Below are 24,912 nucleotides of genomic sequence, written 5' to 3'. Positions count from 1 at the left end.
GCCCGTTGCTATAATTTTACCTTGTTTGTGTCCCTTAATCTGTATTTGTTCCCTTGGAAGTGCGGGGAGATGCAGGAGGACAGAGGCGCTGGGTAAATACCACCCGCAATTAGCGGCGGGTAAACAGAGCCGCTGCCAGCGAACCCGGCCAGGGGGAACGGGGACCCACAGCCCCTCCTCCTCCTCCTCCTCCTCCTCCTCCTCCTCCTCCTCCTCCTCCTCCCAGGGGACACAACAGCCGGGGCTGGCCGTCAGGCGTGTTGCAAGAGCGGCAGAGGGGCCGTGGCGCGGCCGGGGAGGTGCCGGGGGCGGGATCCCTTGGCACCGCTATAAATAGAGCCGCGGGCTGGCGGCACCGGCAAAGCGGGACGGGACCGGCGGGAGGGGCGGGGGAGGAGGAGGAGGAGGCGTGGGAAGGTGTCCCGTGCCCGGGCAGCCCGCCGCACGTGCTCGATGCCCCCGCAGTGCCCGCAGCGCTCCGCACGGACGGACGGCGGCCGCGGCGCTGGCAGGGGCAGAAGAGCCGCCCCAGAGCTGCCCTGAGCGGAGATGTCAGGAGCCGAGGTTGGGCTCCCGGGACCGTTCCCCGAGGCCGCGGTCGGGCCGTGCCCCATCTCGGACTCGGACTCGGACTCGGAGGACGTGGCTGCGGGCGGCGCGGGCGCCGGGGCCGGGCTGCAGCCGCCGTCCCAGGTCATCCACAGCGGCCACTTCATGGTGTCGTCCCCGCACAGCGACTCGCGGCCGCGCCGGCGCCACCGCCGAGCCCAGCCGCAGCTGCCCGACCCCCGCAGCTTCGACCCCAGCCTCAGCCGCCTGTTCGAGTGCATGAGCCTGGAGTACAGGTGAGTGAGTGCCGGGGCCCTCCCGCTGCAGCTCACACACCCCCCGCGCTCGGCGTGAGGCTGCCTGAGCCCTGCTGCCCGCTCACGGCCCCTCCCCGTGCGGGTTGTGATGTGCGATGTGCTCAAAGTGCCGGCCGGGGAGCTTTCGGGGACAAAGAGCTGATGGTGGGTTGTTGGCCATGGAGCTGGTTGAGAAGTTCCTTCTCCTCCCTTCATGTGTAGCTTCGGTCTCTTGCACCTTCCCACGAGACCTGGAGTGATGTGGCGGCCGTAGCAGCCTCGGGGCCAGAGCTGCACCCTCTGCAGAGCAGCAGTAACCCTGTGGGCAGCCAACACTCAGCCCTTGCCAAAGCAGCCCCAAGCAGGAGTCCTGCCTTCCTGTCCCTGACTCTGCCCACAGGCCCCAAGGTTAATCCAGGACACACAGCAGCTCTTGGGGCTGGATGGCTGCACGAGGCTTTGACCAGGGCCTCCTGAAAGCTTCTGTCCTGCAAAACCAGATAGGTGTCTGCAGCATCCCTCCAACCACACAGATCACCCAGGCCCAGGATGCTAAAGATGTGCTCATCCCACAGCTCCTTGGTGACAACAGCTGAGCCTGTAGTGTGTCTCTTGCCTTGGTCCACGTTCTTGGAGGCAGCTCCTGCCTTTTGCAGAGCCCCTAAGTTCCCTCAAGCATAGCAGCAGGGTGACTTGCTCTACTGGTGCAAAACTGCTTGCACAGCTTTCCCAAAACATCCAGGTGAAAGATCTGGACTGGTGATGTCCCACTGATGTCACATGAACCCCAAAGCTCAGCAGAACAGCCTTGCAGAGCTGCTCGTTGCCTTGTCACGTGCAGGGTCTCATTCAGTTGCTGACCTCTCAGGTATCCCCTGAAGTCCTTGAGTGCTCAACACTATGGAGCACGTGGTGACTGCCAGAGCAGCCCTGCTGAGGCCAGGCCCTGGGACAGCACTCCAAGGGTCCAAGTTGCCACATCGGCAGGTCCATTGTGCCATTGCCACATCCCAGAGCGTGTGGTTTGCTCACGGGTAAAGGAGCTGCTGGAGCTGGAGCTCTGCAGGAGCACGGTGAGATTCAGCATGAGGTGACCCAGCTGAGGGTCAGGCAAGTCAGTCCTGAGAGGGGGACACTAAGGCACTGGTGGCCTCACTCTCTTCTTCTCTCCCAGCCCCACACTTGCTGTACTCATCCTTGTAGCTTGGGTGGGAGGAGAAGACACTGCTCCACACCAGGCTGCTCAAGCTCTCGACTCCTGAGACACACCACAGCCTCCACGAGCCCCTGAGCTCTGGTGCTCCCCAGGCAGTGGGAGAGGTGGCAGGGTGTGGAAGGGACCACAGCAGCTGTATGCCACCCAAGGCTGGCTATTACATTGCAAGACAAGGCTCCATCACTCCAGTTCTCCGCCCCTTGGACTCGAACAGGGCCTTGTTTCCCTCTGCACTGAGCATGACAATGCACACAGCAGTCCCCAGCTCAGCACCACCTGGGCTCTGGCAAACCCTAAGTGCAGTAGCCCTCAGTCAGGGGGATCCACAGCAGCTACAAAGCATTAGTGCCACCACTGATGGCCACCCTGAATGTCTCCTGGCTGCCTTGGTGCGAGACCAGGTCTGGCTCAGCAGCTGTGGGAGCCCTTTGTGGTCTGCCACGGAGCCAGGGGAGCTGCAGGCCACAGGACCCAACCAGGGAAACGGTGTTTTCCAAACCTCATGCTTGGCTATTCTCTCCTGGAGTTCCTTCCACTCTTAGATACTCTCCACCTCTCAGCTGTCGTGCTCTGCAGCTTGCCAGCACCCTAAAAACAGGACAACAAGCATTGGTGAAGCTGGAGCTGCCATGCAGTGCTGGGTGCTGACCTCTCTGCTGGGCAGCTTCTGCTCAGGCATTGCCCTTCTCCTTTTGGAAACCCCTGGCAGCTGTGCCAATACATTTTGACAGAGTAGTTGGAGGAAGGTGTCAGGGGAGGTTTGAAGGTGCTTGGCCCAGCTCTACTTTTATCTGATGTGATACTGCTGTGCCCCATCTCACACCCCCCCTCCCAGCCAGCTCCCTCAGAGGGGGTGTTGGTGCAGCACAGCCTCACTTGGAGTGTCCAGCCAAGCACCCTCCAGCCTCTCCTTCAGGAGAGCAACCACAGGAACCACAGAAAGGTGTCGGTTGGGAGGCAGTTCACAGGGCAGGGCTAAGGCCAGAGCCAGGTCAGGTTGCTCAGGGCCATCACTGGGATGGATGGAGATGGAGGATGATGAGCCTGCCACCCATCCACCCTGTCCCTGGCTGCAGCCCTGTCCCAGGGAGGAGTGCTGTCCCTTGTTCCATCTCCCTGTCCAGTCCCTCTTGTCCTTTCTGGATGTGTGCCTGAGGGATGTCTGACTCCATCTCCTCTCTCACCTCCTTGGTGTAGCTGAAGGCTGTAAGGACATGCTCTCTTCACCTTCTCCAGGCTGAACAAACCCATCGCTCACCCTCCTCTTCTGTCATGTACATCAGTCCCAGCTATTTCACCATTTCAAAGGCCATACTCCCCACTCTCTCTGAGCAGGATCATTTCTCAATGGCTGCAGCTGAGCAGTCATTTGTGCAGCTGGGATTCCTCCACCCCCTGCATCCAGTCTCAGCCTGAGCAATCACCCTGAGGATCTGGCTTCTTGCCCCCATGGGTTAGACTGTGCAGCACCCTCGTGCTGGGAAGGAAACCCTCTCTCCACAGCAAGACTTGCTTCTAGCAGTAACTTGTTTCTTCAGATCCCCCAACGAAGGGCAACTCCTCCCCCCTCCAAGGTCTTCCTCCTGGTGCTGGGATGAAGCTGTTCCCAGGCCCTTTTCCAAGACACTTCCAGCAGCTCTTCTGCCACAGGCTTCAGGATTCTCTCCCACTGCTCCTGCCCCGTGCTGCATTTCCTGAATCCCTTCCTTAAGCTCTTGTTTCTCCTATGAGTGGATCTCCCTGTGGCACCCTTGGCCCTCTCCACATTCCCCCTGCAAGCTCAGCACGTGGAGGTGAGCTCCTTCAGCAACTGTTCACTTTGCATCATCTCCCCAGCCCTCCCCATCAGAGCAGTGTTGGCTCCCCAGTGTCCCACCTTGCAGAACTGGTGCCCTGGGCTCACACAGTGGGACCCACTGCAGGGAATCACCTGGGGAACTGTCCTAAAGGGGAGAGGAGCTGGGTGCAGGTGGGAACTGCCCACTGCAGCCATGGAAGGTCTCATCTTGCACATGCCTGTCCTGTGCTGCAGAAGCCTGGTGTAGCTGTGCCCAGTGTGACACAGATTAACCTCCCTGCAAGCACTCACAGGGCAGATGTAGCAGGTAGGGACATCAGGCCTGTGACATGGAATATTAACTCACACCCTGCTGTGATTTGAAACGAGGCAGGCTTCAGTTGCACCCTTGCATGCCAGCTCCCTGCTCATTCACCCCCTGGCAAGCTGGCAGCAGGCTCTGAGGCTTTCCCACGAGAAATGCAATTGCTGCTGTGGCTTTGCTGCACTCTCTGAGCCATTCTCTAACTGGCAGTGCCTTAAACACTCCTGCACAGGGGCTGACAGCAGCCTGCCTGAGGCCTCAGGGATGTACTCACTGAGCTGCCTGCTCCCTGGCTGCTTCTCTCAGGGCTAGCCTGGGCTTTCCTTTGCCCTCCTGGCAAGTGTCTCACCTCAGGTCACTGCAGTTCATCGGCGTTTGCCAGCAGCCCCGTGACTAGTTGTGACTGGCTGGAAGTGGCCACATCCTGAGATCTCTGGGCTCACCCCCACTATCTGATGAGCTCTCATCTCATCCAGACCTGAGAGATGCAGGTGCTGCCCCTGCCGTGGCTGGGAGGCAGCAAGGCTCAGTGCCCATGGCAGCCCTGGCCCAGCACACACATCCCTTGGGGGGTTGCAGGGCGTTGGGCAGCTTTTGCTATGAATTATCCACCTGAAGGCTGAAGCTACACCCAGGGCTGGTTGTGCTGTCCTTGGTGGCAGAGCCACACACCTCTCCTCTGTCCTTTCCTGAGGGTTTGGGGCTGATCCTGTCCAAGCAGCCTGCAGAGGAGCTGGGCAGAGCCTGTTCCCAGAGGGGCCAAACCTCCAGAGATCACCCAGACCATTGTTTGTGGAGCTGTAGCTGCCTCACAGCTCTGCAGCTTCCACACAGCTCTGCAGCTTCCACACAGCTCTGCAGCTTCCACACAGCTACCTGCAGAGGACTGAAATCCCTTCCCAGACTCTGCCTCACGCTGCATTTGCACAGAGGAAAATGGCTGATCCCAGAGAGACCGAGCTGGGAGGGCAGAGCCACTCCTATCTGGGAGCAAATACACACAGCAGGTCCCTATCTAATCCCAGCAGAGTCTATTAATACCCTGGTTAGCTCATGGCCCCGGGTTTACCCCAGATGCCCCCGGGCTGGCCGGGCAGAGCCGCTGCCTCGGGAAGGGAAGCCCTGGTTCACAGACAGTGCAGCTGGGAAGCAGCTGGGGCTGGACACAGCCTTTTGCTTTTGTGTTTTAACTTGAGGGCACTTCTCAGGAAAGTTGTGGTTGGGTTTTAACTTCCTTTGCCAGAGGCTGGGGAATAAAACCCTTCCCATTGACTTGGGCAGCAGGATGGCTGAGAAATGGAAGGGGAGCTTTTAGGACCTGCAGCAAAGGCTGTGCTTTCCCATCCAGCCCAGGGCCAAGCTGTGTCCCAGCAGCTCAGGGAGCACAGGGGGGCTCTGATGGCCCCTCAGGGGATCCTGTTCCTGCTGCACTTGGGGAGGACAAACAGCTTGTACCTGCCAGGGCACCCTGAGCTCAGCTCCTGCCGTCACCCATTTCTCTTCGTGCAGCTCTGCATCTCCCCACATCCCTCCTCCCTGCTCCTCTGGCTGCTGATGGAGAGCAAAATACTCCTTTTTGCCATGAAAGCAAAGGCTGCAACACCTGAAACTTCTGGATGGGCTCAATCAGTCACGGGGCAAACGAGGTGCAACTGGCTGAGACAGAGTCAGTGCAGCCCCACACTGGGTCGGGGCCCAGGCTGAGCCCTGCTCCCACCTCACCCCAGCCCACAGACCCCCCTCAGCTGCTGGTGGGGCCCCTGTCCCAGTTTCTGCAGCAGTGTGGGACCTTCAGCCTGTTTGGGGCATCCCAAACCTTCCTTGAAGCTCAGTGTGGAGTTTACATCCATCTCCTTGGAGACGTGGTTTCAGGAAAGGGTGGGGACACTTTCAAGGCAAAGCAGGGAGCAAAGATCAGCCTGATAAGCCCCAAAACAGAAACTCCTGGTAATGGGGGGTAAAAAGGTGGTTGGTGGTGAAGCTCAAGAGATCTCTCCTCTGCCTCCAGGCCAGTGGCCCTGGTGCCAGCCCACGGGTGGCCGAGGTGTGTGGCTGTGGAGATGCAGCCCCTGAGCTCGGGCTGCCCCTTTAAGCTGGTTTTTGGGGTGGGTGGCACCAGTGAGGAGTGTGGCCAGGTAGCCTTGACCAGCAGGATCTGGCCACATGCCCAGGAAACTCGTCCCTTCCATTGGCTCCTGAGCTTGGCACCAGCGCTCTGTTTGCCCTGTGCCACTGGGGAAAGTTCAAAATCCTGGTGATAGCAGAGTGGCCAGTGCACAGCCAAGTCCTTAACTCCCTCAGGGCTGGAGCCACTGAACATGGACCCTTCCCCAGCCCCTGGGACTGGGGGTCAGGCTGCGTGTCCTTGGGGAGACCATCCCCATCTTCCCATGTGGGTGGGAGAGCCCAATGCTAAACATGTCCCTGCATCAGGCTCTGGAGAGGCTCCTCTCCTCTCCTCTCCTCTCCTCTCCTCTCCTCTCCTCTCCTCTCCTCTCCTCTCCTCTCCTCTCCTCTCCTCTCCTCTCCTCTCCTCTCCTCTCCTCTCCTCTCCTCTCCTCTCCTCTCCTCTCCTCTCCTCTCCTCTCCTCTCCTCTCCTCTCCTCTCCTCTCCTCTCCTCTCCTCTCCTCTCCTCTCCTCTCCTCTCCTCTCCTCTCCTCTCCTCTCCTCTCCTCTCCTCTCCCTCTCCTCTCCTCTCCTCTCCTCTCCTCTCCTCTCCTCTCCTCTCCTCTCCTCTCCCTCAGCAGTGCAGGACCAGCACAGGGTGTTTGCAGCCTGCACAGCTGCCTTTAGGCACTGGAATGGGCTGCCCAGGGAGCTGGGGGAGTGCTGTGCAGCTGAGGTGCTGAGGGCTGTGGGTCAGGGCAGGGCTGGGCAGGGTGAGGGCAGGGCTGGGACTGCAGCAGCTTCAGGGCTTTAACAACCCCAGTGAGTCTGTGAGGAGGCAGCTGCCCGCTGGGCTGTGTGGAGCTCGGAGCCAGGCTGGAGTGGGAGGCAGATCTCCAGGCACATTAATGCAGAATTAGACACAGGGTCTTGGAGAGTGTTTGAAGGTTTCACCAGCCTGAATGAATGAGTGTGTGGCTTCTCCAAGCCTTGGCTGAGCACTGCTCTCACCCCCAGCACCTCCCTGATGGCATCTTGGCGTGTGCCCAGGGAGACGTTGGCAACGGGGGATGCAGCACCCTGACAGCCAGCCCAGCCTCTGCTTTTCCTCCTCCCTGCATGTGCCAAGAATAAGTGAGACCCAAAGCAGCACTGAGATCTCTAAGAAACGAGCTCTTGGCTGGGGAGGCACATGGGATTCCTGGGGAGAGATGCCAGGCAGCCTCCAGCCTGCTCCCAAAGTGCCCATTGGGCAGCTGGCATTGCCCTGAGGCCGTGCCCCGATGGGTGAGAGAGCCAGGACGAGCTCTGGGCTCACTGGGAGAGGTGAAAAGGCCCCAGATTATGGCAGAGGGACCTCAGCCTCTCCTGCAGAGCTCCTGGGGCAGCAGGGCCCTCAGGACCTGCCCGGTGGGGGCACACAAGGGAGGAAACAAGACAGTTGGTGGTCCCAGGGCACCTCAGCTGGGTGGGAGACTTCCCATGCCCTGGGCTGGGATGCAGCTGCCACTCCAGGGGCTGCAGGGTCCCCCCTTGGAGCTGGGGTTCAAGCCTCAATGGATCCATTCCTCCAGGTGCCACGCTTCAGTCCCAGGGGCTCCAGTTCGTGTCTGTGGAGGCTCTGAGGAGCTCAGTGTCCGGCTCTGTGCTGGTCCTGGGCTGCAGAGGAGCTCAGGGTGCTCCCACAGGCGCCTGGCAAGCTGGCAGCCCCGAGCACAGCCTGCTCAGGAGACCTGGAACTGAGGGCTGGGGGATGGTGCCCCTCAGCCTGTCCCTTGTTGGTGTTTCAGTGGGAAACTGGTGTCTCCAAAGTGGAAGAATTTCAAGGGGCTGCGGTTGCTTTGCCGGGATAAGATTCGACTCAACAACGCGATCTGGAGAGCCTGGTACATCCAGTGTGAGTACCCTGGGGCATCCAGTGTGGGTACCCTGGGCATCCTGGGGCATCCAGTGTGAGTACAGGGCCAGGCCAGCTGCAATGGGGCTGGCAGTGCTGCCTGGGCACCCTCCCCTGCCCAGGGACAGGGCTCTGGGTACAGCCAGCTCTGTGTGTTCCCCTCTGCAGATGTGGAGCGGAGGAAGAACCCTGTGTGCAACTTCATCACCCCCCTGGAGGGGTCAGAGGCTGATGAACACCGAAAACCAGAGGTAGGGCACAGTCCCGTGCGGGTGTGTGGGCCAGGAGCAGGGCTGGGTGGCACAGATGGGACACAGAGCGGGCAGAGCTCGTTGTATCCCATAGATGTGCTGGGAAAGGTGTTTCTGATGTGGCAGAAGGAAAGCAGCAGGGTGCTGGGGCTGGAGGGCTGAGCCCTGACCCCCTGTCCTGCCCCACAGGCTGTTGTGCTGGAGGGCAACTACTGGAAGCGCCACATCGAGGTGGTGATGAGGGAATACCACAAATGGAGGATCTACTACAAGAAGCGGGTGAGTGGCTGTGCCCATGCAGGGAGAGTGGCTGAGCCCATGCAGGGAGAGTGGCTGTGCCCATGCAGGGCTGAGTAGCCCATGCAGGGCTGAGTGGCTGTGCCCATGCAGGGGTGAGTGGCCCATGCAGGGCAGAGTGGCCCATGCAGGGCTGAGTGGCTGTGCCCATGCAGGAGTGAGGCTGCTGAGCTGGGCAGGGGACTGGAACATCTTCCTTCTGAGGAAAGGCTGTGGGAGCTGGGGCTGTTCAGCCTGGAGGAGGCTGAGGGGGCATCTCAGCAATGCTGATCGGTACCTAAAGGGTGGAGGATGGGGCCAGTCTGCTTTCTGTGCCAGGACAAGGGCTGATGGGCACAAGGTGGAACACAAAAAGTTCCCCTTAAACACAAGGAGCAAGTCCTTTGGTGCTGAGGGGAGGGAGCCCTGGCCCAGGCTGCCCAGGGAGGCTCCTCAGGAGGTTCCCAACCCCAGCTGGACACGTTCCTGTGCCCCCTGAGCCAGGGGAAGCTGCTGGAGCAGGGGCTGGGGCAGCTCTGCAGGGCCCTTCCAGCCCCACCATCTGTGCTCCCGTGCTGCTCCCTGTCCCGGGCAGGACGTCACCCTGCCCAGCGCGGGGCCGTGGCAGGGGGCTGCCAGGGGAGGGGAGCTGAGGGGGTCCCCGTGCCCCCGCAGGCGCTGCGGTGCCGTGACCCGGGCTGGCTTTGGCAGCGCACCCGCAGCACACGTGTTGGGGCGGCTCGAGCCGGGCCGCGGCTCAGCCCAGCGCCACGTGCTGCGGGGCAGGCCGGGCACCTCGGTGTCACTCGGGGTGCCCGCTCCCAGGCACGCTGGCATCACAACCTTGGCCCCACGCCACGCGGGGTGGAGCGTGGGCCGGTCCCCTCCCCGAGCCGCCGGCCGGGGCCGGATAAAGGCCGCGGGCGGGCAGGGTGCAGCAGCCTCCCGCCGCTCAGCCCACGGGCTCCACACATGTGACCTCGGGCGCCGGCCACGCCGAGTCTCCCCTCTAAGCACGGCCCCTCTGTGCCCTGCCCCTGGCTCTGCCCTGCCATGTGCTCGCCCTGGCTCTGGGCTGACACGGGCCGTCTTCCCCTTCCAGCTCCGAAAGTCCACCCGGGAGGGAGAGCTCTCCAGTCCAAAGCGGGTGAGTCGGCGGGGAATGGGTGAGGAGAGGGGCAGAGCGGGGCGCGATGTGGAGCCCTGCCCTGGGGCAGCCTGGGAGGGCACGTGGAAGGGCCGTGAGCCCGCAGGGGTGGGATGCCGAGCGCTCGGGATGTTGGGTTTGTGCCTCTGGAACAGCCAGGTGTGAGCATTTGGAGCCCAGATGCTGTGGGGAGCTTGGGAGCTGCCAGGGAGAGCAGCTGGGGAGCCTGGCACGGACCCTGCCCACAGGAGGTGCCCGCCCGGCTCCTTTGCTCCATCTCCTGCAGGATGAGGATGACTGGAGGCAGATGGAGAAATGGTGCAACCAGCTCTTCTGCAATGTGGTGCCCATGCTGCTTGGGGATGAGGAAGAGGAGCTGGGGGCTAGGCAGCACTTCGACTTGGACACCTTCCTCTCAGACATCTCTGACACCCTCTTCACCATGACACAGACACCCAGCGCCCACCAGACACTCCCTGAGGATGGTAGGTGCCCCAGGCCGGGCTCTAGCAGGGTGTGGAGGAAGAGGAGGTCCAGGTCACGCTGCTGCAGCCTACTGCCCCTTGGCTTAGTCCCTGAGACCTGCTGACCCCGCTCTTCAGGAAGAAGTGATCTCCCGGCATCCCTCCCACTGGGGCAGGGCAGGAGGATGCTCCCACCCTGAGCTCTCACTCAGTTAGGGTACAGCAGGAGCATCCCCTCCTCCAGTGGCTCCCTACAGAGCAGCAGGATGGGATGGCATGGGATAGGATGGGATGGCATGGGATGGCATGGCATGGGATGGGATGGCATGGGATGGGATGGCATGGCATGAGCTGCTCAGGGAGCTCTGCTCTCATGAAGGACTTTGCACTAGACCCCAGTTCCTGCCTTCCATGGCCACCCTTCGCTGTCCCTGCCTGGCCAGGTCCTTGGAGCTCCTACAGCACGAGGCTTTCCCTGGGGTTCTTGGGTGCTGGGTGAGGTCCCAGAGGCGCTGGTGGACGGGGTGTGCCTGGGTCTCCACAGACTGCGTGCCCTGGGCAGGGTGCAGTGACTGGGGTGCAGTGGTTGAGGCCCCAGTGCTGCAGCTCTGTCCTCTTGCAGCGTATGTTGGGAACGCTGACATGATCCAGCCGGACCTGGCACCCCTGCAGCCCAGCCTGGAGGAGATGGACATCTCAGGTAAGGACCGGCCCAGCTGTGCTACCCCATCCCACACTGTGCTCTGCGCCTCGTGACAGCCCAGGATGAGGGGCTCAGGGGGTGGGCCAGGCAGCAGCAGGAGTTTTGGGGGCAGGCAGAAAGCACCAGACATCCACTGGCATGGAAAGGGCAGCACACATGTGCCAGGGTGTCTGCACCTGGGGCAGAGCCACGGCACGTGGGGAAGGGCCTGGCCAGGAGCTGTGGGAGGGGATTTCTCCCTCCAGGAGTGCCAAGCTGCCTCACATTGGCTGCAGACAGAGGAAGGACAACTGTCCCTCACAAGAAAGAGGAAATCTCTAAAGAGCAGTTTCTGTACTGCTGTGTCCATCTCCTCATCCCACACAGCCCCAGGCTGAGCAGACTCAAAGCTGGGACCCTGTGCTGGGCTGTGCTGCATCCCCTGGGGACAAGTCCCTGTCCCTGCCAGGCTGCCCCACACACAAAGCTGGGGCAGGGAGGCTGCCGAGGGGGCGGCTGGGAAGCAGACAGTGGCAGCCTCCTGCATGGGCTGCCTCCCCCAGCGCTGCCACACAGGCTCTGAGTGTCCCTGAGTGCCACAGAGTCAGCTGGGACACGTCCTGCTCCCCGTGTGCCCAGGCACCGGGGCAAGGCTCCGCTGGCACACGCTGCACAGGGACCAGCTCTGCCCTCGGCCACGCCAGAGCCCGCGGGCTGGGCGCTCTGCAGGGTGGGAGCTGGGGTGGCTCTGTGGCCCTGGCCCTGCCTGGAGCATCTCTGGAGGCAGTGGCATGTCTGTGGGCAGCCTGTGGGCTGCGGGGCAGCCGCGCTTCCTGCGGCCCCGGGGGCTTGCGCCACGCGCCTGCCGGGTGATGCAACACCGGCTGCTGCCAGGACTCGCTGTGCCAGCCCAGGCAGCGGGATGGGCCTGGAGCTCTCCAGTGATCCCATCCAATGTGAGCTGTGCTGGGAAGAGGGTCTGTGCCCTACTTTGCCTCCTGTCCTCGGGTGCCTCATGAGCACACCGGTTGCTGGGAGGTGGGTGAGCTCCAAGTAGGTCAGATTGGCCCAGGATGAGTGTCCCTTCCCCTGAGGAGTCCTGCATGGGGGCTGTGCCAGGACAAGAGGCAAAAAAGCACAGGCTGGAACACAAAGTTCCACTGGAATAAGAGGAGAAAGTCCTTTGGTGCTGAGGTGAGGGAGCCCTGGCCCAGGCTGCCCAGGGAGGGTGTGGAGGCTCCTTCTCAGGAGGTTTCCAACTCCACCTGGACACGTTCCTGTGCCCCCTGAGCCAGGGGAAGCTGCTGGAGCAGGGGCTGGGGCTGGAGCAGCTCTGCAGGGCCCTTCCAGCCCCCACCATGCTGGGATCCTGTGAAAAGTGCCCCAAGCCCTTTCAAGCAGCAGCCCCAGCACATCTCTTTGTGGGCCCAATGTCATTTGTGCTGCCAGTGTGGCACAGGCTGGTGCTCAGCAGGAGATGGCAAAGGGCACAGCAGTACCAATGTGTTTCTGTGAGCAGACAAGTTGTGCTTTTTTCTTGGGGGGAAAATGCCTTCACTTTGCCCCAGGGTGCTGCCTGGGAACAGGATGAGCCTTACTGCAAGACACTGTCTCTCAGGAGAGCTTCCCTTGTTCCCTTCCCCCCATGCCCACAGGGGCACTGCTGGGGCTGGGCTCAGGGGTGACTCCCAAGTCTAGTTTGTGTTCTGCCCAGGCACTGGGGATGGCTGCAGAGAGGCTGGTGCAGCCCAGGGCAGGGCAGCACCCTGCAGGGTGCTGGGTGCCAGCCAAGTGTCCCCGAGGCCACTTTTCTCTCCAGTATGCGATAGCGTTTCGTGGCTCGGGAGCAAGAACCACCCCCAGCAGCCTTGTGCAGGGCAGAGGGGCACAGCCACGCAGTCTGGGCAGGGTGAGGGTGGGCACAGGAGGTGGCAGGGCCGTGCCCCTGCCCGCTGGCTGTGGCAGAGCTGTCAGTCAGCGCCTGCAATCCAATCCCCGAATGAGGAAGCGCCGGGTGCCCGCGGCGGGGGCCGGGGGGGATGGACAAGGGCTGATGGCAGAGGCGAGGGAGCAGCCCGGCCCCGCGCCCGCCTGGCACCAGGCTCCAGGTAGGACCCACGGTGGGCACCGGGGGCTGGGCTGGCCGTGCCAGGGGTGGCATTGCCCCGCCGTGCTGCAGGGCTCGCCCAGAGCCTGGCGCCGCTGATGGAGGGTCCCTGGTTTGGGAAGGGGCTCTGGAGCCGCCGTCCCGGCAGGGAGCAGCCCTGGGTTTGAAGGGGATGCCAAAGGTGTGGTGTGCCCGCCTCATGGGCTTCTCCCCCTCGAGCAGCCTGGTGCCCTGGCCACGCTGCCTGGGAGCGGGTCAGGATGATACCGTGGTGCAGAGGAGAGCAGGCAAGAGCTGTGGGGTAGGGAAGGGGCAGGAGAAGGGGAGCACGGGGCAGCCAGGGGCTGGCAGCCACCTTCCAGCCCTGCAGCACAGCGACAGGCACAAGAGGAATCGAATCTGCAGAGCTGGGCACCAGAAATGCCTATAAATACCCCCAGAGCCTGGGTGCCAGGGGACAGGCTGGTGTGGGCACAGCACAGGGCTGGGGGCAGCGTGGAGCCCTCAGAGGCTGGGACCCTGTCTGCCAGCAGCATGGCCACAGCGAGTGCCGGCCCGTGGAGGGGCAGGGGCGGCTCTGCCATGCTCCCGGGCACTCAGCGTGTCCTGGGCAGGGGGAAGGCGCAGTCTGAGGGCCAAGCAGGGCAGCTCAGTGCTGGCACTGCCCTGGCACACCGCTGTTACCCTTGGCACTGCCGGGTCTGTCACCCTGCTCAGCCCCATGGCATCTCACTCCTCTGGTGTAGACTCAAGAGAGTCTCAGCCTTTCTGGGTGCCAGCCAGGGCACCCTGGGCACTGGGGCCTGTACCACAGTGTCCTTGCAGCCTTGCCAGTGCCTGGGGCAGCAGCTCAGGGCTGGGGCAGCGATGCTGCCAAGTGAGGGGTTGGGAGCACGGCCGTGTGCTCCCCAGAGGGAATGTGGGTGCCCGTGTGCTGGGGCAGCTGCTCGGGCACAGAGTGGGTGCCCAGGGCTGTTGGGCAGCTGCCTGCAAACCCATCCTGCTCCATCCCTGCCCCCACACTCATCCTCTCCAGGGAAAACCTTCCTGCTGGCCATGCCCGAGCCAGCGCTGGCACAGGCAGCGGCAGCCCTGAGGAGCCCAGGGAGGTGGTTGCATCAGGGCAGCCCTTTGCGTGGCAGCGTCTGTGCCCACGGGCTGTGGCAAAGGGAGAGGAAGAGAGAAGGAGTCAGGGCAGGGTCACGGGGCTCGGCTCGGGGCAGGCCATGGGATGTGGTTAGCCACAGGCTGCACGCACGGCAGCGCCGGGGCTGCAGGAGCGTCCCCGCGGCGTGGGGATGCCGTGACCCCAACCCCTGCACCCGCAGCCCGGCCGGGCCCGGCTCGGGAGGCTCAGCCGCAGCCCGGGCGCTGGGCACAGGGTCCCGCCCCGGCTGGCTGCGCGGGCGGCTGTTCCCGTCCCCACGCGGGGCACGGCTGGCCCCGGGCACGAGGGCTGCGTCTTCCCTCCGTCCTGCGGCGTTTCACAACCCGGCAGCCCGATGAGCTGCCGCAGCCACGGGCTGCCCCGGCCCTGCGAGGGGAGGGCGGGCCGGGCGGCCCCCGGCAGGGCCGGCAGCGGGGCACAGCCGCCCCGGGGGCTGGGCAGCGCTCCGCGGGAGGGTCCCGGCCGCCCCTCACCCCGTGTCCCCTCGCCCTCGCAGATATCTTCCCCGGGCACCGGCCGCTGCCGCCGCAGACGCAGCCGGGCTTCCAGGAGCCGCCCTGCTTCGTGCCCGCGGCCGAGCCGCTGTTCGCTGGCGGGGGGCCGGCGCTGGGTGCCCGGGAGCCCCCCGCCAGCCCCGCGGCCCCGCTGCTGCCCGGCTCCCTGCTGCAGGTGAGCGGGGTCCCGGCCCCTGCCCGCGGCCGCCGCCGCCCCGGCCGCCCGGCCTCACCCTGCCGTGTCTCCCGCAGCCCGGCGACGGCTCCCAGCTGCTCCACGGCGCCTTCCTGGGCCCCGAGCTGCCCGCGGGCCCCCTGCCCCCCGAGCCCCCCGCCGCGGCCGCCGGCGCCCTCAGCCCCCCGCTGCAGCACAAGCCGCTGCTGCAGTACGGGCTCCCCGGCAAGTTCCTGTGCCTGGAGCCGCCGGCACCGCGCTATCCCCCGCTGGGCCCGGCCCCGGGGGCGCCGCTGCTCGGCCCGGAGCCCCCGTTCACCTCCTCCCGCGCCAAGTTTCCCTTCCCCGGCTCGCCCAGCCCCTCGCTCTTCGCCCACCCGGCCTCTCCCCTCTCAGCACCCCGCTTTGCCCACCAAGCCCCGGGGCTGGGCTATGCCGCAGGCGTGGTACCGCTGGGGTACCCCAGCCCCGCTGCCCCCCAGCTCCTGCCCCCTGCCCTGCTGGGGCTGCCCCAGGGTGGGCACGGGCAGCTGAAGGCAAAGCAGGGAGGTGCCAAGGCGAAGAGGCTGCCGGGACCCCCACCGCCGACCCACCTGGATGTGCCCAACCCCTGCCTGAGCCAGCTGCTGACCACAGGTACCGGGGCCGGGGGCACAGGGGATGGTGGGGGGCGGATGGGGGGGCTGGAGGGGAGACCCTGTGTTCTGCCTGGGGTTGAGGTGCTGGGGATGCTGGGCAGGGCGCGTGCCCGAACCCACGGGGCAGCACCAAACCCAGACAGCCCCCACGTTCAGCAGCACTAAATAGGGCTGCCTTGCCCCCTGCAGCCAAGCAGGAGCCGGCCCCGGATGCCCCGCTGAGCACAGGCCTCGTGCCCATGTCCCCCGTCTCCCCGGTAAGCTCTTGTCTGCCCACACATTTGGGGATTGCTCCCTCAGGTCAGAAAGTGCCCCCTCCTGGTTGCTGGGGCAGGGGTAGAGACGGGGCAGGCGTGGAGGTGGGGCTCTGTGGAGTGACCTTGTACAGCATGGGGCTGGACTGGCATGGAATGGAGCTGGGGCAGTGTGGCCGGGGTGCCGGGTTGGTAGGAGCCATGAAACAGGGCAGAGGTGGGAAACACCCCCCACTGGTGGGAGCCCTTTCCTGGCACTGCTGCCCTGGAGCCATGGGGCTGGGGCTGCCCCTGCAGGTGCTGGGATGGGGCTGCACGTTCCCCTCCCCGCTGCCCTCGTGGGAGTTTGGCTGTCAGTGCCTGGGCACTGACCGACCCAAGGGAAGGGCTGTTTTCCAGCGTGTGTGGGGCATTGGCCCTCCGACCTCCTCCTTCCCTCTGCCTTCTCCCTGCAGCAGAGTGCTGTCCCCGAAGTCCCTGCCACCTTCCTCAACAGGATGGCCCAGCTGAGCCCAGGGCTGGCTCCTGGCTCCAGCCCTTCCCCCGCGGTGCCGGTGCCGGAGCCACTGCTTGTCCCCAAGGCGGAGCGGCTGTCCCCCACCTCAGTCTGTGGTGAGTCTGGGGCTCCCCAGAAAGCTCCCCAGGTGACTGCATCTCCTGAAGGGAGCTCGGGCCAAACACTGTGGGAGTGTTTCATCGCAGCTTCCATCCCACCTCTCTACACTCCCCCAGCTGAGCACGGAGGATTTGTTCCTCTCTGCTCATCCCAGCCTGGGACCCTGGTGTCAGCCCACCACAATGGGCTCCCGCTGCTGCTCCCCTTCTCCCCAGAGCATCACCTTTCCTTTTCCAGGCAGTGACTGGACCAAGCCTGGTCAGGTTTCGCCAGGATCCACCATGGGCCTGGGCTCGGGCATCACCCTGCATCACCTCGTGTCCCGAAGGGGCCGGCCTGAGTCCAGCAAGGTACGGCAGGAGCTGCGTGGGCAGCATCTCCACAGGCACACCGCTTCCCCGCTGCCCCCCAGCCTCCCCCCAGCACCTCACTGCCAGCTCTGGGCAAGCCCAGGGCCGTGCCCGGCGGAGGGGCTGCCTGACGGCCCGTGCCCACAGATGGAGAGCCGCCGCATGACGCACATCTCGGCCGAGCAGAAGAGACGCTTCAACATCAAGCTGGGCTTCGACACGCTGCACAGCCTGGTGAGCACGCTGAGCGCCCAGCCCAGCATCAAGGTGAGCGCGCGGGGCTGCGGGCACAGCCAGCCCTGGGCACGCCGGGACTCGGGCTGCCGCCCGGCCGCGCTGCGACCCCGCTCTGCCCCGGTGCCCGCGGCTCCCGCCCCTCGCCCCAGCCCGTGGGGTGGGAGCCTGTGAGCCCACTCCAGGCGCATGGAGACCCACGGCGCAGCCGTGCCGGGCCGGGCTGGGCTCTGGAGGCCGGGGCAGAAGCTGGCGAGGCAGCAGGGAACGTGGCACCTCGCGCTGCCGGCCCCGCTGCACGAAGCACCAGGTGCCTGCCGTGCCCTGCCCACCTCGTGGGCTCCCTTCGCTGTCTCACCCTGTGGCCCCACAGGTCAGCAAGGCCACCACACTGCAGAAGACAGCCGAGTACATCTGCAAGCTGCAGCAGGAGCGGGCAGCACTGCAGGACGAGGCGCAGCGCCTGCGCGAGCAGATCGAGGAGCTCAACGGCTCCATCAAGTAAGGCAGAGCGTGGCCGGGGGCGGGAGGGAGCCCGCGCTGGGGCAGCCAGGCAGGGCAAGCCACGGGGCTGGAGAGGCAGCAGGACACAGCAGGTCTCCTGAGCACCTCCCACAACCTGCAGTCGGCTCTGTGCCCTCTCAGACCTCGTTTGTGGGAGGGATGGTGCTCAGGAGGTGGCGCTGCGTGAGGTCAGAACGCGGGGCCGTGCCCCACGGCTGCCCTGGGAGAGCTGAGGTCCTGCCAGAGCGTCTCCCCACAGGGCAGCCCTCGTGGTTCCCAGACCCTTGCCCACAGCCTGTGCCCCACAGCCTGTGCCAGGAGCAGCTGCCAGCCACCGGCGTGCCCATCACGCGCCAGCGCTTCGACCAGATGCGCAGCATGTTCGACGAGTACGTGCGCTCCTCCACGCTGCACAACTGGAAGTTCTGGATCGTATCCTTTGGGGCCAGCGCCTGCTGCTCGCTCTGGGCCTCCACCATGGAATCATCTGGGTTGTTAAAGCCCTTGAAGCTGCTGCAGCCCCAGCCCTGCCCTCACCCTGCCAAGCCCAGCACTGACCCACGGCCCTCAGCACCTCAGCTGCACGGCTGAGGTCCTGCTGGAAGCCCGTGGCCTTGGCAAGGCTGGTCCTTAACTCCTCTGCTGCATCAGTTCAGCATCATCATCCGGCCCCTCTTTGAGTCTTTCAATGGCATGGTGTCCACAGCCAGCATGGAGAGCCTCACCCAGACATCCCTGGCCTGGCTGGAACAGCACTGCTCCCTCCCAGCGCTTCGGCCGAGTAGGTGGCCCTGTGCCCTGTGTGTGTGACCCTGAAGGAGCCGGGCTGGCCCGCTGGCACGGCCCGATGGAAGAGCAGAGGGGAAATGCTGGGGTTGTCCCGGGGGGTGGTGGGGCTGGTGCTGCACCACGCTTCTGCCACAGCACCCGAGGCCGTCCTGGAGCCGTGTGCTCCGTGCTTGTGCGTGCTCTATGCTTTTGCATGCTCCTTTCACACCCTCGCTCCAGCTGAGCTGGCTGCTGCTGCCCTAACCCGAGAGCCCTGCGTGTCCTGGCCGTGCAGGGCTCAGCCCTCCCCAAAGCCCCACAGGGTAGGTTTCCCTTCACCCTTTCTGCTGGGGACCGCGGCGGGGAGCTGTGGTGCTGTTCCAGGGGCTGGAGCAGGGACGGAACGAGCCATCCCCCCCAGGATGGGTTAACCCGGGCCCCTTCCAGCCCCCAAAGCGCAGGGGCCAGCTGACACGTCTCACATCTCCCTGCAGCCGTCCTGAGCTCCCTCCGGCAGCTGAGCATTTCCACCTCCATCCTGAGCGACCCGGCCTGCATCCCCGAGCAGGCCACGCGGGCAGTGGCGGGCATGGGCCGCTGCCCAGGCACCGGCTCCTCTTAGCTCCCCCAGAGGGGCTGTCACAGCCTTGTCAGGACCCTTGGTGCTGCTGGACGAGCTCCCACCGACACCAGCGAGGAGGCCACCACGGCCAGGCTGCTCTGGGAGAGCCACAATCTCAGGGAGAGCCACCAGCTCAGGGAGACCCTGCCCACACAGCGGCTGGGGCTGCAGCCACCCCCCCTGGCCCTGCCCCCCTGGCCCTGCCAGACCTCAGGAGCCCTGTCCCCCATGGGCCAGGAGGCCTGGGCACAGGGAACTGCTGGGCAGGGGTACTCAGCCACGTTGCCTGATAAAGGACTCACTCTGCCACAGGCTCCAGCGTGGTTCTTCCTGCCCTGGGTCTGCTCTGGGGCAGGGCTGGGGGAGGCAATGCTCTGAAAAGCTGATTTGTGCCTGGTGTGCAATGAGCCAACCTACAACGGAGTCAGGATATTGCTGTATTTTGTGTGTGTGCAGAGATGGGTGCTGGGCGGTAACTGCACAGAGCCAGCACATCCAGCAGCTCACCCTGCGCTGGATTTACACGGCATCTGACAGAACACACTGTTACTCTACTTAGTGAGCCCTCCACCTGGTATGTGTATGGAGTAAACTATCATCCATCCTCTGGCACCTCGCAGGGCTTCTGTCCTTATCAGTCTCTGATTCTTCTTCAAGAAGGCAGTTGTTAGACCTAAAGTTACCAGGCAAACACCATCAAGCCTCTGAGGATGGTCAGAATACAGTCCTTCCAGAGCATAGTTCTTCCAGAGCTCAGTCCTTCCAGAGCTCAGTCCTTCCAGAGCTCAGTTCTTGCAGAGCTCAGGCTTTCCAGAGCACAGGCCTTCCAGAGCTCAGTCCTTTCAGAGCTCAGTCCTTTCAGAGCAGTCCTCCCAGAGCTCAGTTCTTCCAGATCTCATTTCTTCCAGAGCATAGTTCTTCCAGAGCATGGGCCTTCCAGACCTCAGGCCTTCCAGAGCTCGGGCCTTCCAGAGCTTGGGCCTTCCAGAGCTTGGGCCTTCCCAAGTCCTGCATAGAAAGTGACTGGGCCCAGCACATCCACTTTGTGACAACGGTCTCTTTCCCCATGAGGCAGAGAAACTCGTTCCAGTGTCCCCTTAATGACAACACTGTGTCAGTCCCAAACCTGTTGATTGGCACTGTCCACCTGCACACTGGCTCCAAGCCCCTCTGCCTGGCCCCGGCGCACACCGCTGAATTGTGTCTCCCGTGGTCTGGTCCCACACAGACGCTTCCCGTGCTCAGCACCATCCTGTCTCAGCTCCACGCAGCCTCGGCCTGCTCAAACCGTCTCCTTCCAGCTCCTGAGGTATTTTACCCGCCTGCTCTCTCCCCCTCGGGCAGAGCCGCCCGTTCGGGCCCGGGTTTGACGAGGCTTTGCCGCCTGGGCCGGCGCTGAGGGCAGAGCGCGCGGCCCCGCCCCCGGGAACATGGCGGCGGCGGCAGCGGCCGGGCCCGCGCTGGCCGCGGCCTTCGCGCTGCTCATCGTGCTGCTGCTGCTGCTGCTGGCGGCCGCCGCCCGCCGCGCCGCTCCCCCCGCAGCCCCGCCGGACCGTGAGTAGCGCTGGGGGGCCGGGGCCGGGCGGCGCCGAGCCCAGCCGAGCCCGAGCCTCCGCTCCCCGCAGGCCCCGAGGCGAACGGCGAGGCCGCCGCCAGGCCGCAGGAGCGCAGGAAGGCGAAGCAGCCGCCGCGGGCCCGGCGGGAGAAGCCGCAGCAGCACAGTTTCACCCACCAGCTCTTGGTCGCCACCCTCAAGGTACCGTGTGCGCGGCCGGGCCGGTGCCTCCCGCCGCGGGCTTCCCCCTCGGCCCGGCTGCGAGCGCGCTCCCTCCGCAGGGCCACAGCGGCTCCGTCTCCTGCCTCGACTTCAGCAGCAATGGCAAGTACCTGGCGTCGTGCGCAGACGACCGCACGGTGCGGCTGTGGAGCACCCGGGACCTGGCGGGGCGGGAGCACCGCTGCCTGCGGGCCAACGTGGGGCTGGACCACGCCGAGCTCGTCCGCTTCAGCCCGGACTCACGGTACGGCTCGACCCCTCCCGGCTCGGGGCGTATCGGCACCACGGCCCGTGCACAGCCCAAGGCTTGGGTGGCACCGGGGATGTGTCCCCTGGGTGCGTGGAGGTGACGGCACTCACAAGGTACCGTGGAGTTGTGGCCTCTCATGAAAGCAGCTGGCACTTCAGTGTGTTTTTTCAGGGCAGATATCCCAGTGCTCAGCATGCTGCAGCCATGGAAGGGGCTTTCAGCTGGGCTGAGGTGCTGAGCTTCTCTGGGGCACTGGGGAGAGAGCTGTTGCTGTCTGAGAGGTTTGGTAGAAGAGCAAGCCATGGCACTTTGTGAAGTGGCGCCTCTTAGAGAGAGGAAAGGATCTCATTCCCAGCTGTGGAGTAATAAATTCTGTTCTTTTCCATTCAGTGTTACAGCTGAGCTAACACAGGAGAGAACTTGGTGCCTTCACGCAGCTTTTTATCTGCCTGTGCATCCCTCTTTCCATGTGCCACTGAATGACCTGTAGCAGCTTCCCTAGGTGAGGCAGCTCGTTTCATGAGGTGTGTGTCCATCCCCAGGGCATTCATTGTCTGGCTGGCAAATGCAGAGACTATTCGTGTCTATAAAATGACTAAAAAGGACGATGGCAGCTTCACCTTCACTGCAGCTGCTGGGGACTTCCCAAAGAAGCACAAGGCTCCTGTCATCAACATCGGAATTGCAGAGACAGGTATGGAACTGAGCTGCTCACATGAGGCTGGAGATTGGCTTTGATTGCCTTGGAAGGCAGGAGCTGCTGGCTTGAAGGTGCTGCAGGTTTTGGCATTCTGGAGGCTCCTTGCTACACCAGTACTTGATTCTTTGTAGTCTCTTAGGTGTTAGTTTTTAGCCTCTGTTTCCCTGTGAGCTGAAAGGGGGCTTTTTCTGTGTAAGCACAGAACTCACTGCCCAGCATGCACAGGCTCTTCATTCACATTTTCAGGTCTGGCCATAATATTGGGAGGGTGGTTTTTCTCTGGCCCACCTGTCTGCCACCAGACAGAAATCTCTCCTGAGTTCACATGGGCTGTCTTGGACTTCTGGGTTCTCCCAGAATGTGTTAGTGGTGAGGGCTTGGTGGGTTCATGCTTCAGGCATGGAGAGCAGGCAGCTGGAAGCAGGTGAATTTGAGTTCATCTCTGTAGTTAAGGAGAACAGAGGAAATGTTAACTGAGACCTTTGTTCAGTGCTGAAAGTGAAAACTGAAACCTGCAACAAGGAGCTCAAAGGTAAACAGGCAACTCCATGTGCAGGCTGAGGTGGAAAAGGAGGGGACAAGGAGTCTAAAATGCTGATGTTCTGGTGGAAACAAATCCCCCTGAAGCCACTCATTCTCTCCTCACCCTGATGGGATGGGATGGGGGCAGAAAAGAAAGCCAAGGGCCTCGTGGGTGGGAGCAGGAGGAAGGTGGCCCTTAAGGTCGGGCTCTCCTGATCTTTGCCTTTCCCCCCACAGGGAAGTTTATCATGACAGCTTCCAGTGACACTACCATCCTGATATGGAGCCCCAAGGGTGAAGTCCTGGCCAGCATCAACACAAACCAGATGAACAATGCCTTTGCCATGGTGTCTCCCTGTGGGAGGTGAGAGGTGGGACAGGGCTGTTCTGGAGGTGAGGGGTGGGAAGGATTCTCATCTGCTCCTGCTGCAGAGCAGGAAGTGCAGGGATGAGCAGGAACCTCCCTCTTTCCCAGAGGATGTTCTCAGTTCAGACCATTGGCAGTTGGCTGTTATTCTGGTGCAATTTCCTGAGGGTTCCACACTGTAAAAGGTCTGAGACACTTGGTGGGCTGCTGTAACTGTTCTCTTGACCACCTCCTGAAGAGCTGAGAACAGCACTGGCCTCAGCAGAGGTTGGGAAACACAAATGCAAAGCAAACAGCATTTGTACCCTGTTTGTCACTTTTTAGAGGTCAGTTCTAAAACTAAACTCTTTATTCATGGGGGATTTGTTTCTCAGGAGAACCTTGTTCTCTGCTCTGACTGGTGCTGCAGGAGGAGCTGCTGTGCTCTGAGCTCAGTGAGTGTGGGGGTTAAAAGCATTTAGCTTTTTCACTGTGGCCTGAGAGTTTCTCATTCCTAAGTTGCTCTGGCTGCTGGTGGCCTTCCTCAGTGGATCCTGGATGAGCCTGCTTTCAGTGAGGAGTGGAAACTTCTTCAGCTGGCCAAAGATTGAGCCATTTGAGTCTAGGTTTGCCTTGAGAGAGCTCTGTCTCAGGAGGGCTTTGGAGGCCGGGGAGAGCTCTGCAGGGCTGGATGTAACATGTGCTGTGTCTGTGCCTGTTCCTGTGCCCAGGTTTGTGGCGTCCTGTGGCTTCACCCCCGATGTGAAGGTGTGGGAGGTGTGTTTTGGCAAGAACGGAGACTTCCGGGAGGTGAGCAGGGCGTTTGAGCTGAAAGGCCACACTGCTGGTGTCTGCTGCTTCTCCTTCTCCAATGACTCAAGGAGGTAAGTGTGTGCCACTGCCCTCAGCTCAGCCCTGCCAGGGCACTGCACCCTTTCCAGCGTGAGGAACGCTGCTCTGGGAGCGCAGGGCAGCAAAGCCCTGACCGGCTCGTGCCACCCGTGTGTGTTCCCCGTGGGTTTCCTGCTGGGGAGGCTGCAGCCAAGCTCTGGCAGGAGCAGGAGGGCTGGATGTGTGCACAGCCTCACACCTCCCCAGAGAGCTCTGCAGCCACGGCAGAGGCAGAGCTGCCTGACCTCCCTGAGCCCAGCTGAGCCGTGTCCCGCCTGCAGGATGGCAACCGTGTCCAAGGACGGGACGTGGAAGCTGTGGGACACGGCTGTGCAGTACAAGCAGCAGCAGCAGCCGGCCGTGCTGCTGACGGGGAGCTGCGAGGGGCCGGAGCCGCACCGCATCGCCCTGGCGCCCGACGGCCGCGTCCTGGCCGTGTCCAGCGGCGCAGACATCGCCGTGTACAGCACCGGCAGCGGCCGGCAGGAGGAGCAGTTCCGGGCCGTGCACGGCAGCGCCGTCACCGACCTGGCCTTCGACAGCACGGGCCGGTACCTGGCGTCCTGCGGCGACAGCGCCATCCGCGTCTTCCACAACACGGCCGGGCACAGGGCGGTGCTGCAGGACATGGAGACGCTGCTGCAGAGAACCGGCACCAAAGCCACGCGGGACAGGCTGCAGCAGCAGCTCAGCAGCGCCCGCCAGGCGCTGGCAGCCATCTATGGCAGGAAGCACTGACCCTGCTCCCGGCCTGCTGGAGGGTTTTATATCAACACTCATTGACTTGTAATAAATGGCAGCACAGGCTGTGTGCCCAGGGCTTTCCTCACTGGCCTGGCCGTGGAGGGAGGGAAGGCTGAGTGAGCATCTGCTGGGGCAGGGTGGGGGGATCAGGGGGACACTGGGGTGACACTGGGGGTTTGCATTGAGTTGTGGGGGTTGGAAAAGACCTGTAAGATGTGTCCAACTGCTGCCCCAGCCCAGCACTGACCCACAGCCTCAGCACCTCAGCTCCAAGGCTTTGGGCTCCCTCCAGGGCTGGGCACTGCCCCAGCTCCCTGGGCAGCCTGGCACAGGGCTGACACCCCTCTCAGGGAAACAGTTCTGCCTCAGCTCCAGCCTCAGCCTCCCCTGGGGCAGCGTGAGGCCGTTTCCTCGTGTCCTGTCCTTCATGGCTGGGGAGCAGAGACTTCTCCAGGCTCAACACCCCCATTCCCTCAGCCCCTCCCAGCACCCTTGTGCTCCAGCCCCGCTGCCCGGCTCTGGCCCCGCTGCAGCCCCTCAGTGTCCCTCCGGCAGGGAGGGGCCGAGCGCTGGGCTCTCGGTTCGGCCGCAGCGGTGACGCGAGGCCCGAACCCGCCTCCAGCGCCGGGCGGCGCTTGCCCCAAGGTAAGATGGCGGCGGCAGCGTCACGCCCCGCCCCCCGCGCATGCGCAGAGCCCCCGCCCGCTCCCCCGTTCCCGGGGCGTGGCCGGCGCCGTGACGCGGGGCGGGGCGCGCGCATGCGCG

At 63.5% G+C, this 24,912-nt stretch overlaps 2 protein-coding genes across 3 annotated transcripts; both read left to right on the top strand.

Moving 5' to 3' along the window:
* The first annotated feature begins 440 nt into the window (after positions 1 to 440).
* MLXIPL (MLX interacting protein like) lies at positions 441 to 19,210 on the top strand. Its single transcript, XM_062012305.1, is given in 17 exon segments — positions 441 to 845; positions 8,061 to 8,167; positions 8,336 to 8,418; positions 8,608 to 8,697; positions 9,797 to 9,841; positions 10,128 to 10,326; positions 10,928 to 11,005; positions 14,759 to 14,950; positions 14,953 to 15,567; positions 15,759 to 15,826; positions 16,279 to 16,435; positions 16,677 to 16,789; positions 16,937 to 17,056; positions 17,397 to 17,524; positions 17,836 to 17,959; positions 18,179 to 18,308; positions 18,790 to 19,210. Coding segments are annotated over 17 exon segments (2,673 nt in total). The 5' UTR covers positions 441 to 549; the 3' UTR covers positions 18,918 to 19,210.
* A 1,127-nt stretch (positions 19,211 to 20,337) lies between these two features.
* Positions 20,338 to 24,210, top strand: TBL2 (transducin beta like 2). Of its 2 annotated transcripts, XM_062012306.1 has the most exons (7): positions 20,338 to 20,471; positions 20,543 to 20,673; positions 20,754 to 20,938; positions 21,487 to 21,638; positions 22,404 to 22,530; positions 23,244 to 23,396; positions 23,685 to 24,210. In XM_062012306.1, exons 1-7 carry the CDS (start codon positions 20,348 to 20,350, stop codon positions 24,139 to 24,141), a joined length of 1,329 nt encoding a protein of 442 aa, XP_061868290.1. In that variant the 5' UTR covers positions 20,338 to 20,347; the 3' UTR covers positions 24,142 to 24,210. The 2 variants fall into 2 exon arrangements, with proteins under 2 accessions (XP_061868290.1, XP_061868291.1); XM_062012307.1 differs by lacking the exons at positions 20,338 to 20,471; positions 20,543 to 20,673; positions 20,754 to 20,938 and adding an exon at positions 20,947 to 21,057.
* The last annotated feature ends 702 nt before the right edge of the window (positions 24,211 to 24,912 follow it).

This window comes from Colius striatus, chromosome 20, assembly GCF_028858725.1.
Source record: "Colius striatus isolate bColStr4 chromosome 20, bColStr4.1.hap1, whole genome shotgun sequence".
NCBI lineage: Eukaryota > Metazoa > Chordata > Aves > Coliiformes > Coliidae > Colius > Colius striatus.
The sequence above is the reverse complement of the archived record's forward strand: the minus strand, read 5'-3'. Positions and strand labels throughout refer to the sequence as shown.